This window comes from Hippopotamus amphibius, chromosome 11 (genome assembly GCF_030028045.1).
Source record: "Hippopotamus amphibius kiboko isolate mHipAmp2 chromosome 11, mHipAmp2.hap2, whole genome shotgun sequence".
NCBI classification, from domain to species: Eukaryota; Metazoa; Chordata; class Mammalia; order Artiodactyla; family Hippopotamidae; genus Hippopotamus; species Hippopotamus amphibius.
The window spans coordinates 74,561,395-74,577,183 of record NC_080196.1 but is presented as its reverse complement, the minus strand read 5'-3'; the positions used below and the strand labels follow the sequence as shown (position 1 = coordinate 74,577,183).

The following is a 15,789-nucleotide window of genomic DNA, read 5'->3' as shown; positions in this document are numbered from 1 at the left end:
ATACGTGTATTTATGCAGATATACATATTTACATAAAGATATTTCAGAGAGAGATGTCTGAACAGTCTCCCTGAACTCACCTCTGTGTTACAGGAGAATGTTGATGCTTTCATCCTTACCTGCATCACTCTTCCTCTCTTTCTACTTTCTGCTCTTGTGTCAGCTGAACCTTTACATATAAATATTGTCAAAGTTGATATTTCTGTTACCAGATATCAATCTCTTGTATTTTGTTTATAAGTTGATTGTAGAAGTTAGAAAATAGTGAAGTGTTTATTTATTGACTTTTCACTGCTGAGCCAGGATTCATTTTTTTCTCTATGGATCCATTGTCATGATATCTGTGCCACTCAAGGAGAATATTTCTAATGTCTAGGTCAAATACATTTTTTTCTACTCTGTCCCAAATCAGTTGCTCAAATCACCATATAATTGTATTATAACAAATTGTATTATAATAAATATAAATATTTGTATAAGTTTGCTTTGGTTTTTTTTAGAATTTCTAACTACCTTTTTTCTTATTGAGATTAGAAACGTGTTTTCCTCATGTCATTAGTATTATTTAATGCCTGTTATTCTATTTGATTTATAATCTTTTTTGTTGTTCTTTTTCTTGAAGGCTAAAAAACTTCATGTACTAATTTGGACCATTTACTTTCTAGGCTATTTTACAACAGCAATTCTGGAATTTGTCTCACTGGATCCCTACATTAATTCCGTCATTTCCTTCAACTCATGTTAGTCAACAAATATTTATGGAGCTCTTGTCTTGTGCCAGGCACTATTTTAGACCTTAAAGATATACTAGTATACATGGTTGGAAAACTGTGGGCCTGTTTTTCTTGTTTTTTTTTCCTTATAGTTCACTCCCAAGTAACTGCTTAACAATGCATAGGAAATAAATTTTCAAAGGGTCTTGCATATCTGAAAAAATGTTTTTATTTTACTGTTGCATTTAGATGATATTTTGACTGGATATAAAATTCTAAGTTGAAAATAGTTTTCCCTCAAAATTTTGAAGACATTTTCTCATTGTCTGTGAGCATCCAAAGCTAGCATTCTAGTGCTCATTCCTTTATAGGTAATAGATTTTTTTTCCCTTTCTAGAACGTAAGATCTTTTAAACCTTATCCTGAATTTCATAATGGTGTGTGTGTGTGTGCGCGCACACATGCTCGCATATGTTTCCTTCATTGTGCTGTCCAGCCAGCCTGTTAACTTGAAGACTAGTATGTCTTAAGATACTATTTTTGTCTGTTATTTCCGCTCTCCGTTTTTTGTAGGTTCTCTCTTTCTGGAGCAATTCTAGGTCATAAACTGATTCTTTATAATCTTTTGTTTTTATTACTTGCTTTTTCTTCCATGTTCTGGGAGATTTCTTCTATTTTATTCTTCGACCCTACTATTGAAGCTGTTTTGGTAATCACATGTTTGATATTCAAGAACTTTTTATTGTTTGTTGATAATTGCTTTATATATATGTGTGTGTGTGTGTATACCCTTTTCTTGTTTTACATCAACATCACTTCTCATTTTTTGAGGGATACTAGCTCTTTTATGTTACTGATTTGCTTCATACAAGTATTGATTTTTGGTTGTCTGTATTTAATAATGAACTACTGTGTTGAATTTTCTGCATCAGTCAGTATGATGTACTCTGCTTTTAATTATCTATCTGTTTTGTCCCCGGCCCTTCCCAATTCTCTCTTGCCCAGAAGTTTTCCTATGAATAAGTCAACTGAAGGCTCTCTATATGTTATGGGAGCTTTACTTTTCAGTAAGAAAACGAGGAGCTTTTGACCTGGGTAGGATTTTAGACTGGGGCACTGACACTCAGCTGCAGCCCTATTATTATCATTTCCCTTGTGATTTCTTCTTTAACTCATTGTTTATTTGGGAATGTGTTGTTTAAGATTCACATTTGTGGAATTTCCAGATTTTCCTTCTTTTTCAATTTCTAATTTAATTCCATTGTGGTGGAAGAACATACTTTGTCCAGTTTCAATGCTTCTCAAGTTATTGAGACCTGTGACCTAGAAAATGGTCTATCCTGGAGAATGTTCCAAGTGTTCTTGAGAGGAATGTGCATCTTGCAGTTGTTGGCTGGAGTGTTCTGTAGATGTCAGTTAGGTTTAGGTGCTAATGTATTCAAGTCTGCTCTATCCATGCTGATTTTCTGTCTCATTCTTTCCAGTATTGAGAGTGGAAGTCTATAACTGTTATTGTTGAATTTCTGTTTCTTTCTGCATTTCTGTCAGTTTTTGCTCTGCAAATTTGGAGGCTTTAGTGTTAAATGTTAATTGTCATATCTCTAATGAATTGACCCTTTTTTTTATAGAATTCACTGTCTCTAGTAACACTTTTATCTTAAAATCTCTTTTGTCTGATACTAAGTAATTAATAACTAGCTCTCTTTTGGTTTTTGTTTGCGTGGTATTTCTTTTTCCATCCTTTTGCTTTCAGCCTATTTGTATGTTCAGATCTAAAGTGTGTCTATTGTAGACAGCACGTAGTGAGATCTGATTTTTTTGTCCTATCTGACAGTTTCTGCCTTTTGATTGGAGTGTTTAATCAATCCATGATTAATGTTATTGATATGGTTGGATTTATGCCAGTCATTTGGCTTTCTATATGTCCCATGTCTTTTTTGTTCCTCTGTGCTCTTTTTCTGTACCTGCCCCCACCTTGCTCTTTCTGAAACTCATATTATTGGTGTGATGGACCATCTAGGATAATCCTCTAGTTTTTTATCTTCTCTCTTAATTTAATTTATTTAAATTGAAATAGCCACTTGTGGCTTGTGGCTACCATTTTGGAAAGAGTTCTAGACTTTTCCCACCATTGGCTTATGACTTAGCATTCTCAGGTCAGTTTCTGTTTGTCCACCAGCTCCTTGCTTTTAATTCATTTGTTTGTTTGTTTTCTCTCCCATTCTCCCTGTTCTCATAGTCATGTGTCTTTAAAAATATACATAGAGGACTTTCTGGTGGTGCAGTGGTTAAAAGTCCACCTGCCAATGCAGGAGACACGGGGTTGATCCCTGGTCTGGGAAGATCCCACATACCATGGAGCAGCTAAGCCTGTATGCCACAACTACTGAGCCTGTGCTCTAGGGCCCATGAGCCACAACTGTTGAGTCCATGTGCTGCAGCTACTGAAGCCTACATGCATGGAGTCCATGGTCCGCAGCAAGAAAAGCCACCACAGTGAGAAGTCTGCGTACCACAACGAAGAATAGCCCCCACTCGCCGCAACTAGAGAAAGCCCATGCGCAGCAATGAAGATCCATTGCAGCCAATATAAATAAATAAATAAATTTATTTATTTATTTAAAAAATTATATACATAGATCTTTACTGTAGTTTTGTAGGATTTTGGGAGGAAGCAACAATAGATGCAGATGTTCATCTTTACTTAGATCTTGATTGGCCTAATTCCTGTCTCTGGAATGTACTCCAATTATACCATGATGCCCAGTTCTTTATTCCTTCATTCTAGAAATTTTTAGTCCTATTAATGCAACCTATGATCTCTAATCTTTATTTCTTACATCCATATCAACACTGTTACTTTTATATAAAAATCTCTAGGTTCTTTTTGTTTTAGTTGTATAGTTTTCATGTTTTATCTCCTTATTGTAAAATTCATAGCATGTTCTACTGTACTGTGACTTCCATAGACACTTACATACTTAGTATCTTATAGACTTAGATTATTGAATTAAAATTATTATCTTAGAATTTATATTTTCTAAATTCCTAATGTGGGATATGTCATTTTTTTAACCATTTTTTCCTAGTTATATAAATAATGAAATTAGAGATTTTGAAAAATATAGCAAAACACTAAGAAGAAAGTCATCTGTATTACTGGTACCTACAAGACAATTATTATTAACATTTTGGAGTACACCTTTCTCTCCATCACCCACCCCTCCTGTGTAATATATGTATTTCCTTCTTCCCTTCAGTACTCACAAATAATTAGTAAAAGCTATTTTGTAATCTTTTTTTTTTTTTTTTTTTTTTTTACATAATAGTAGATTGTGAATTTCCTCTAACACTGGAGTGGTTTTTTTTAAGGCTGAAAGAGCATTACTTTTTTTTAAACTTTGTATTCTTTGACCTTTAGTATTCATTCAACTAAAAAAGATTGCTTAAGATACAATTCTGTCCAGTGGTACTGGACTGGGTTCATATTTTAGCTCCAGTAAATTAAAACAAACTTCAATAAATAAGTTCCCTTGAATAGAGTTTAAAATTGGCAGATTTTTTTCAGAATTGCAGTCTGTAGAAAATGATGTAGCATGATTTCAGCCTATTTGGGAATATGTTAAAGGCATAATAACTAGTTAATTTTCTCTGTATTTTCCAAGTCAGTTCTTTTGTTCTTCATAAAGTATAAAAATCTTGAAACTCAAATATGAAGGAATATCTTTTAGTAATTGAAAAAAAATTTAATTTGTTTTGTTGAGGTATAATTGACAAATAAAATTATTTTTTTAAAGTGTTTATCATGGTGATTTGATAAATGTATGTATTGTAAAAGGATTCCCACCGTCTGGTTAATTAACACATCCATCACCTCACATATTTTTTGTTTATTTTTTGATGAGAACATTTAAGTTCTACTCTGAAAATATCATTTTTGTTTCATAGGTTACGAGCAGGATTATGTGATCGCTGTGCAGTAACTGAAGAACATATGCGGAAGAAACAGCAAGAGTTTGAAAATATTCGTCAGCAGAATCTTAAACTTATCACAGAGCTTAGTGAGTTAGCTTTCTTCATTTATTAAGTATTTAAAGGGTAGTATGCTATTGTTAAAACTTGTTATTAAATTGGTTACAATAAGATGTTTACATGTTTTTCTTTATTTAGGCAAAAGTTCAGATGTTGTTTTTTCCTTTTCTGTAGATTTAATCTCAGGCTTAGTTTCGTGAGAAATGGGGTACAGAAAGGTTGTGCAGACACTGCATGTTGGCCTTAAAGTCTCACCAGCTATAAGACAAGAAGCAAATTTTCTTTATGTCCATATTTGCTTCTTTGGTTTTATTTCATGTTAATTTTGACGATTTATATCTAGTAAATTTAAACACAAAGCAGACAATTTAGTGTTCTACAAAGGTGTATGCTTTTTTTGATTTTCACGTTTTTTGGACACACTATTATAAGTATACCATTTTCAGTTTAGCCTGCTTACCATCTGATGTAGGATTTTCTTACATTTACTTTTTCAAATTAATTCAGTATTTTGCCTTTTTTTTCTATTACTTACATTGCTGTCCTCTGGTTACTCAAGCAAGAATATATGAATATATACTCATTATTTTAAAAAGAGAAAGAACATAGTTTTATTTTGCTCCCAGAGGTAACTACTATTAAGAATGTAATATCTTTACAGGTCCAGGTTTACCTATCTTTCTGTTTGTCTCTGTCCCTCATCTTACCCCCTCTTCTCTTTTAAATTTTTAATGGAATCATATCATACTTCTTGTTCTGACATGTGTTATTTTATTTTAGACTATATAAGTCTTTACATGTTTATATATTTAGACCCATAGATTCTGTGGTGTGTATGAATGAATGAGAGCATGCACGCATTTATTTAGGAATATAAGATTATCAATGAGTAGAAAACTATTACATTTCAATAGACATAGTTGAGATCCACAGTCATATTACCATTAGTACTTAAAATAATCTGCAGTAATGTCTACATATCTAATAGTCAGATTTCTAGCAACTTTAACTGTTTGAAAAATAGCCCAAAACTCAAACGAAAAACCTAGCTGTTAAGGATTAAGACAGCATTCTTTTTCATGACTGTATTGTGTAGATGTCATTTATTTACCCATTCTCATAATGATGAACAAGTCAATTTTTGGTTTCAGTGTTTGAGAAGTTCCATTTCCCTACATGCTCTTCAGTTTTGTGCAAAAAAGTAATCAACAATATCCAGTTCAGTGGGAAAAGAATGATACCTTTTTAATATTAGCATTATCTTTATTACTATTCAGGTCCTGTATCTTTTCACACGATCTTCGTTTTGCATTTCTTCTTGGGTAAATGGTTCGAATATCCTTTGTCTAGTTTTCAGATAGATAAAATACTTCATGAGTTCAAATTCAAGACAATAGAGCTTTTGCTAACCTCTTTTAATAACATATATATCCTCTTTCTTCCACACTGAGAATTGTGGTTCTCAAGGACACAGGGGTGATAGAATTAAAATATCCCCTAACTACTCATTTTTTAATCTCAAAGCACAACAGTCTTAGAATAATACCACAGACAATACCCCCAATGTGATCACTGAAAAGTTCAGGGAAACTAATTTTATATTAAAATTAGAAACAGGAAAATCATTGAGGTCAAATCCCAAACAAAGTTATTTTATGAATAAAAATACTAAGGGCTTCATGTTTATGAATTTTTGGTGTTTCTGTATCGTTGCTACTTTTTTTACCTCTGTCCTGCCTTCTTTTTTGTTTTTACTTTTCCCATTTGTCTTCTTATTTCATTTTTATTTTATCCTTTACTTTTTTTTAACTATTCTATTCTTTTTGATCAACTTTGAAATTTTACCATGCTTTCCTAAAATATGAAGATAGTATCTTACCCTCTTCTGAATAATACAAGGACTTTAAAACACTCACTCTGATCATCTCCTTCTCTATTTACATGCTGTTTATGGCTTGTATTTCATTTTTTTTAAGCCCTGCAAGTTAGAAACTTTTTAAAAAATTTACTCAGACAGTTTTTAAAAGACTTACCTATATGTGTATCAGTTTCTTTGCTTTTTATTGCTTTTTACATCTCACTTTTCTTCTGCTGGTATTATTATCCTTTCTGATCTGAGATTCATTCTTTTTTTTTTTTTTTTTTTTTTTTTTTTTGAGTCATAATCACTGGACCACCAGGGAAGTCCTGAGATAATTCTTTAAAAGTTCCTTTAGAGGGTATTTGTGGGTTCTAAACTCTCAGTTTTATCCTCAATGTTTTTATTTTATCTTTATTTTTGTAAGGCTATTTTACAGGATAACAGTTATTTTTCTCTCGCTACTATAAAATTTTTTCCTCAGTTTTTGGTATTCTGTAGTTTTAGTACAATTTCAAGTAGGTTTTTAAGAAAAAAATCTGTTTAGGATATAGTACAAAATCTATCAAATCACATCTTTTGTCATATCTGTAAAACTGTCGGCTACCAGCTCTTCAAATATTGTGTATTCTCCACTCTCCCTGTTTGGGGCTTATGATGAGACCTTGTTGTTCAATCCTTTGATCTCTTAACATCTCTTTCCTATTTTTCATCCCATTGTTTCTCGCTGCTGCATTCTGGGTAATTTCTTCAGCTTTCTTGTTTATTATACCAAGTACTTCAGTTCTGTTACACTGAGTTATTTTATTTCAGTAACCAAATTTTTCATTTTTATAAATTCTGTTTGGTTCTTTTTCAAATCTGCCTAGTCTTTTTTGTAATGAATTTTTTCTTTAATATAGAAAGGTAAGGAGAGCAGTAAAGGACCCTCGTACACCTATCACATAGATTTAACAGTTGTTCATATTTTGCTGTATTTTCTTCATTTCTTTTTGAACTGAAATATTTTAATGTAAATTACATACATCAGGATATTTCTCCTCTAAATACTTGGATAATTTGTACCTAACCACAGTACCACTACCTTACCTACCAAATATTATCCATAATTGCTCTAATGTTCTCTAAGAGCCAGTCCATATTCATATTTCTACAATTGTCCCTTTTAAGGTAGTTTGCAACAGTGTTGTTGAAACCTGCCAAGCACAGACTACACGTTGCATTTGTCTTCTTTTAGCTCCCTTCCTATTTTTTTCTTCTATGACATTGACTTGTTAAAGAAGGAGAGCTGTTTTCCTAAAATTATGCCACCTTCTGGATTTTTCTCATTTTCTTTATCTTGTTTCTTTATTTCCTATAAAATAGAAATTTTATCTGAAGGCTTGATTAGGTCCAGATGAAACATTTCTGACAGCAGTACTTCATAGGTAAAATTGTCTACTTTATATTGCATCATATTAGGATATAGATGTTGTCCCCAAGTACCACCAGGTGGTCTGGGTTTGAGGATGAATGTGTGATACTTTGAAATCTTGCAAAAATACAGTTCTTCCTCAATCTTTCTTTAATGGTTTTAGTATCCAGTGGTGATTCTGGCTTGAATCAATTATTTAATTACGAACTACAAAATGATAATTTTCCATTTCTCTTATTCTTTATCAGCTGGCATTCGTCTGTAAACAAGAATTCTCCCTCATCAGTTGGGGCTATTGGTTACCTTGGGATATAGTTCCTTCTAGAAAGGCATGATACATCTTAATTTTTTCCCTTTAATTGCCACTTTTCAGAGTAAGATCTTATATAATAGTTACCTACGATGGTGACAAATGAGGTTTTATGTGTTACGTATGTTATGTTTCATTTTGCTTTTGATGTGATTGGGGCTTTCTCTGTTTTAAGCATAATAGACACGTAGAATTTTATATACTCAGTGTGTGTCAGTTATGTTCATTATATTTTATTGATGCTCAAATCATCTCAATCTTGTCTGCCTATTTATTTTTGGTAATCACTTCTATCATGTTAGTTTTGGGCCTTCCATCTTTTAAATCTGTAAACATTTCATTATCATATAATTCTGTTATCTGCAATACTTGGGAATCTATATAAGAGTTATTTTCTACTGACTCTAATGGTAAGTAAATTTGGATCGCTTTGGCTCCATTCCAGGAGTTCAGGCCTAAACTGGAAATCTCCAGTTTAGTCCCTCCATCAGTGGTGATACCAGCATCTTGCTTGCTTACACTGCTGGGGTTTTAGCTCACAATTTGTTTTGTTTTTGTTGTTGATTGTGGTGGTGGAGTGGGAGTCTCTTGGATTTCTCTTCCTGTGTCCAGCTCAATTGTCCTCTTGAATCCTTTCCTGATTTTCTCAACAGCCCAAAGTAACCTTTTTCTCCTTGGAATTTCATTTAGTATTTTATCTGAAACTCTCTAGTGCCCTTGTCACTTTTAGTTGTAAAAAATATGTTTATATAATATCATCTCTCGTTAAACTACACTTTCCTTTAGGTCACTGTCATATCTTAAGGGGGTTTTTTGTTGTTGTTCTTGTTTTGTTTGTTTGTTTTTTCAGATCCTCCACAGGAGGTAGTTTAGTAACCCTCACATACTGTATTGATATATAGTCAACAAATTTTTATTTACTCAATGTAAGAAAATATGTTTAGATTTGGAAACCACTAAATTGTTAACAGATGTTTGGAGTATGATTAACTTTCTCTCTGAAAGGTTAATTGTACTTACTCTGACTTGATCTCTTTGATATATTCCTCTTAGTAAAACACATGCTTAACCAATGACATACTATCAAAGATTGATAAAAATTTTGTGCTGGCAGCACTAGAAATTATAGCCCAAAACTGAGTTTCTGCTTTATAAATAAGGATGGATAGGAAAATTCAGTCAAGGTAGATTCAGACAAGGAGATACTACTTCAAGGATATATTTAAGTTACTGATACCATAATTAGTCATGAAACATAGAGTATGACTAATGAAGAAAATTTACTTAAGTGTTCTTATGTTATTAAAATTACACTGATACTCAGTGTTACATTTTATGATCAGATTTATTTCAAGATAAATGACTCACTAAAATGATATTTGAAATTAGTAGAACTGAGTAACCAGATGGAATGCTTTTCTTGTCCTCAGTATGAATAATTAAACTATTCTCCCCAGTACATGAGGTACTCTTTCTTTTTTGCCCACAAGCATTGCATAAAATGATCAGTTAATCATTTACATGGAACTGGCACAATATGTGATGTAATAATCACTACCTAGTAACAAATTAGTTTTGAACAGTAGCATTAACCCTAACATTATGACTTAGAATTTGAAATCCTGATTTCTCCATGATTGTTGAAATTATTAAAAGAGCCTGACATACATCTTAATATAGCTATAATCTGTGCTTTCTTTTTCACATTATATTTAAGTGAATGAAAAGAATACTCTACAGGAAGAAAATAAAAAGCTTTCTGAACAGCTGCAGCAGAAAATTGAGTAAGTATTTTTTCTTAATTGCAGCAGAAAAGTGAATGTTTTCCCCAGCTTCTCTTTGTTCATTTTACTTAGCTTTGCAAACTGTAAAGATATATTGAGTTAAAGATTTCATTTTTAAAAATCATAAAGTGTTCTGCAAATGAAAATATAAAGAAAATCACTGTATTTTTGTTTTGTCTTGGGAGTATATATGAAGAGTGTGTGTGCATCTCTTAGCTTAGTGTGTGACTATATAAAGTATCAAAACATTTTAATTTAAAGCATTTTAATTTCCTTAACGATTTATTATAAATAATAAATCATTCAAATAAATTATTTGAAGTACTTATATATTAAATAAATATTTGAGTTTTGTTACCACTCTTCTAGCCCTGTCCCAGAAACTTTATAAAAGCAATCTGAATAATTATTTCCTCTTATACACTTCTCAGACCTGAAAAACTTCCTCCTTTCCCTCTCCCCTCTCCCCCAATTTCTATTAATAAAAATAACTTTTATCTTGTGTACCGGTTACTCTTCTTTGTGTTTTATGTTTATTATTTCTAATCCTCACTGTGATTCTTCAAGGGAGTTTTATTATCTCTACTTTATAGATAAGGAATCCACATCTTACAAAAGTCAACTTGCGATGGCTTCACAACTAGTAGATAATGAAACATAACTCAGAACCCCATCTTCTCACTTAAAAGGCTTTGTTCTTTCCATTATTTGACAGTGTCTCAAAAAAAGAATCTGTTTTTCTGGATCTAGTCTGACTGATGCAAAACAGAGGTACGGTCAGTTCTTAGTTCCCATTTATGTAAAGCTTATGTAATAATTTTTAAGAGTTAGGATTCAGGATAGTCTTAATGGTTTATAGGGTTTTGTTTTGTTTTTTTATAAATTTTTTTTTTTTAATTTTATTGGCTGTGTTGGGTCTTCGTTGCTGCACACCGGCTTTCTCTAGCTGCAGCGAGCGGGGGCTACTCTTCCTTTTGGTGCGCGGGCTTCTCATTGCAGTGGCCTTTCTTGTTGCACAGCACAGGCTCCAAGCGCGTGGGCTTCAGTAGTTGCGGCACATAGGCTCAGTAGTTGTGGCTCACAGGCTCTAGAGCGCAGGCTCAATAGTTGCGGTACACGGGCTTAGTTGCTCCGCGGCATGTGGTATCTTCCTGGGGCAGGGATCGAACCCGTGTCCCCTGCACTGGCAGGCAGATTCTTAGCCACTGCGCCACCTAGGAAGTCCTAGAGGGTTTTTAAAGACTGTTGCATTTTAGTGGACATCTACAAAAACTTTGCTAAACTACGTAACATTATTTTGGCTTAGTTATTGTCTTATGTATAAACTAATCTCACAAGTAGAATTAACATCTTTATCGTATCAGTATATTTTTAAGCAGTAGATGTCCAATAGGATTTTGATATTTCTCCCATGTTGTCAGTCCACTCAATATTGGTACCCAGAGAGAATTTTGACGGGGGATAATAGATGAGGAAAGAAGGCTATGAGATTATCAAATGTGTGTATGAAAATGTCAACACTTTTTAATTTTACTCATGCTACCTATTGAAGTCAGGCTAGAACACAAAGTCACAGTCTTTTCTATGTGATTCCAAAACCCGAAGTTGTTTTTTTTTTTGAAATGTTACTCACAACCTAACATCACTTCAACTGACAAGATACTTTTTATTATGGTCCTTATTTGTCCCACTTCCTGTGAGCATTCCTATGCTTTACTGTGATAATATCAGTGTGTTTGACTGCAGGATGATACCTCAGGCTCCACTGGAGGTGTTTTGTATAATAAGCTGTATATGCTCTGCGTTACCCTTCATTTTTAAAAAACTGAATTCTGAATGACATCTGGTTCCAAAGATTTCAGATAAGTCGTGGTTGACCTACATTAATTTATGTTCTGTGAAGTAATTTACCATATGTAGCTTATGGTATTTATGATACCATGAATATTTATGATATTTATGAATACCAAAGATAAATAACTAGCCTGTAGAGGTTATACAGAATTAGATAGGTGAATGCCTCCAAAACCAAGGTGATAAAGTGAATTGAAACTAGATAATGTCATTTGCTTGATGGAATGTGAATTCTAATTTGTCCAGAATTAGTTTATTTTTAGTGTTCTCAAATTCACAAATTTTTCTGTTGAAGCTCATTGATATATGAGAAAAGAAATAAAAGCTGAAGTTCAAAATAATAGTAAAGATCCATCATATAGATGAGCTCACAGCATGTATGTTTTATTTAGTACATGCCTTAGAGCAGTGTAGGAGGTAATCTGTTGTGTCTTTCAGTTCTCTCCTGAAATTTAAGATGTTATTCTCAGAAGCCAACTTCTTTTACAGCTTGTTCTCCTCAAACAAATTCCCTTTTGCTTTCAGTCAGAAGAAAAAAATAGTGAGTATTAACTTGCCTGAAATTTCCCTGAACTTTACAAAAAGTATTATTTTATTTATACTTTTTCTTGTTAAATGCAGTAATTCTGACTCACCTAATCTGGGTTTGATGTTACAGATACCCTTTATGGTAGGACAGTTGTTCAGTGACAGTATAGTAAAAAAATTTGCTGTTATAAAGTTCAAAATATATGCTCAACTGTACCAGTCACAGAAAGAAAATAATTAAATAAGCTAAGTGTTGAGGTCATGGCTCATTTTGTTTTGGGAAATGGATGTGCTGGGTCAGTGAAAGTCAAGGAGTCTTTTTTTTTTAAAAAAAAAAAAACCCACACCCTCAGCAGTGAAAGTGGAGAGCCCTAACCATTGGATTAGACTGCCAGGGAATTCCCTCAGTGCTCTCTCTCTCTTTTTTTTTAAAGCTCTTTATTGGAATATAATTGCTTTACACTGTTGTGCCAGTTTCTGCTGTACAGCAAAGTGAATCAGCTGTATTTATACCTATATCCCCATATACCATCCCTGCTGAGACTCCCTCCCACCCTCCCTATCCCACCCCTCTAAGTCATCATCCATCATCAAGTTGATCTCCGTGTGTTATGCAGCAGCCTCCCACTAGCTAGTTATTTTACATTTAGTAGTGTATATATGTCAGTGCTACTCTCTTACTTCGTCCCAGCTTCCTCTTCTCGCGCGCCCACCCCCCCCACCCCTGTGTCTTCAAGTCCTTTCTCTACATCCGTATCTTTATTCTTGCCCTGTCACTGGGTTCATCAGTACCAATTTTTTAGATTCTATATATATATCCATTAGCATACGGTATTTGTTTTTCTCTTCCTGTCTTACTTCACTCTGTATGACAGACTCTAGGTCCATCTACCTCACTACAAAAACTCAATTTCATCCTTTTTATGGCTGAGTAACATTCCATTGTATATAGGTGCCACATCTTCTTTATCCATTCATCTGTTAATGGGCATTTAGGTTGCTTCTATGTCCTGGCTATTGTAAATAGTGCTGCAATGAATATTGTGGTACATGTATCTTTTTGGATTATGATTTTCTCAGGGTGTATGCCCAGTAGTGGGATTGCTGGGTCATATGGTAGTTCTGTTTTTGGTTTTTTTAAGGACCTGCATACTGTTTTCCATAGTGGCTCGTACCAATTGACATTCCCACCAACAGTACAGGAGGGTTCCCTTTTCTTTGCATCCTCTGCAGCATTTATTGTTTCTAGATTTTTTGATGATGACCGTTCTGACTGGTGTGAGGTGATGCCTCATGGCTTTGACTTGCATTTCTCTAGTGATTAGTGATGTTAGGCATCTTTTCATGTCTTTGTTAGCCATCTGCACGTCTTCTGTCTTCTTTGGAGAAATGCCTATTTAGATCTTCCGCCCATCTTTGGATTGGGTTATTTGCTTTTTTGATATTGAGCTGCATGACCTGCTTGTATATTTTGGAGATTAATCCTTTCTCAGTTGCTTTGTTGGCAAATATTTTCTCCCATTCTGAGGGTCGTCTTCTTGTTTATGGTTTCTTTTGCTGTGCAAAGGCTTTTAAGTTTCATTAGGTCCCATTTGTTTATTTTTGTTTTTATTTCCATTATTCTAGGAGGTGGGTCAAAAAGGACTTGCTTTGATGTATGTCATAGAGTGTTCTGCCTATGTTTTCTTCTAAGAGTTTTATAGTGTCTGGCCTTACGTTTAGGTCTTTAATCCATTTTGAGTTAATTTTTGTGTATGGTGTTAGGAAGTCTTCTAATTTCATTCTTTTACATGTAGTTGTCCAGTTTTCCCAGCAATACTTATTGAAGAGGCTGTCTTTTCTCCATTACATATTCTTGCCTTCTTTGTCAAAGATAAGGTGCCCATATATGTGTGGGTTTATCTCTGGGCTCCCTATTCTGTTCCATTGATCTATATTTCTGTATTTGTGCCAATACCATACTGTCTTGATCACTGTAACCTTGTAGTATAGTCTGAAGTCAGGGAGCCTGATTCCTCCAGCTCCGTCTTTCCTTCTCAAGATTGCTTTGGCTATTCCGGGTCTTTTGCATTTCCATACACATCACAAAATTTCTTGTTCTAGTTCTGTGAAAAATGCCATTGGTAATTTGATAGGGATTGCACTGAATCTGTAGGTTGCTTTGGGTAATATTGTCATTTTCTCCGTGCTCTCTTTTAAATTGAATTCCTTGTGTAACTTCTTTAACAAATAGCCATTGTTTGAATATCTTTTATACAGGTTGACTGTCTCCTAAGCCTATTTTTAATTTTAGTGAGAGGATACTGTTAAAAGTTCTAAGTTTGGGTAGAAATCACTGTACAACGTGATATTTGTTGATTCTGATTTTCATCTTCCTGGACCATCTGGAACAAATTTTACTCCCACCCCCTTTTTTAAAATTTATTTATTTATTTATTTATTGGCTGCATTGGGTCTTTGTTGCTGCACATGGGCTTTCTCTAATTGTGGCGAGTGGGGGCTACTCTTCATTGTGATGTGTGGGCTCCTCATTGTGGCTTCTCTTGTTGCAGAGCATGGGCTCCAGGAGTGTGGGCTTCAGTAGTTGCAGCACATGGGCTCAATAGTTGTGGCTCATGGGCTCTAGAGCACAGACTCAATAGTTGTGGCACACGGGCTTAGTTGCTCCATGGCGTGCGGGATCTTCCTGGAGCAGGGCTCAAACCCATGTCCCCTGCATTGGCAGGCAGATTCTTAGCCGCTGCACACCTAGGAAGTCCCTTCCCCCCCCCTTTTTTGATGGCCCTTTGTTTACATGAGGACAGGTATGGGGCCCTCCTGAGTCTTAATCGTAAATAGGTAAATATACAGAGTAAATATTCTCTGTTCATTAACTGTTCCTCATGAGACATTACTTCAAGATTCTTTAAATTATCATTTCTCTTTAATGGTTCAGTTTATCAATATTTTAACTCAGTCTTCTAGGTATAGTCTGACCAGTAGAACAGTACTGCCCCCTTCATTTTTTGTATCTTTTTACTTATATTAACGTGGTCAAAACATACATACATTACTGGTGGTTCCTTAACTGGGTTTACTGCTAGCTAGAACCTCTATGTCAAAGTCTTCCCTATGGCTTTATAGTAGTTGTTGTGGAAATCGTGTATCAGAGGAGTCTTCGTTGTAAGGTAAGAGCACTATTGATTAAATACTATTTATTGCATTACATTTTTACATATATTATTTCTTTCTCACAACTTTCCCACAAAAATGAAATAGGAAAGTACAGTACTGGATCTACTTTAATAGTTGAGGTA

At 34.1% G+C, this 15,789-nt stretch overlaps 1 protein-coding gene across 8 annotated transcripts in view; it reads left to right on the top strand.

Annotated features, from left to right (window-relative positions):
- The window catches only part of RBBP8 (RB binding protein 8, endonuclease), a 91,590-nt gene that overhangs the window by 41,631 nt on the left and 34,170 nt on the right, over positions 1–15,789 (top strand). For all 8 annotated transcript variants that reach the window (XM_057699693.1, XM_057699694.1, XM_057699687.1 and 5 more), the window contains 2 exons: positions 4,662–4,774; positions 10,045–10,111. In XM_057699693.1, the coding sequence (XP_057555676.1) occupies positions 4,708–4,774; positions 10,045–10,111 (134 nt within the window). In that variant the 5' untranslated portion in view covers positions 4,662–4,707. The remainder of the gene's footprint in view (positions 1–4,661; positions 4,775–10,044; positions 10,112–15,789) is intronic.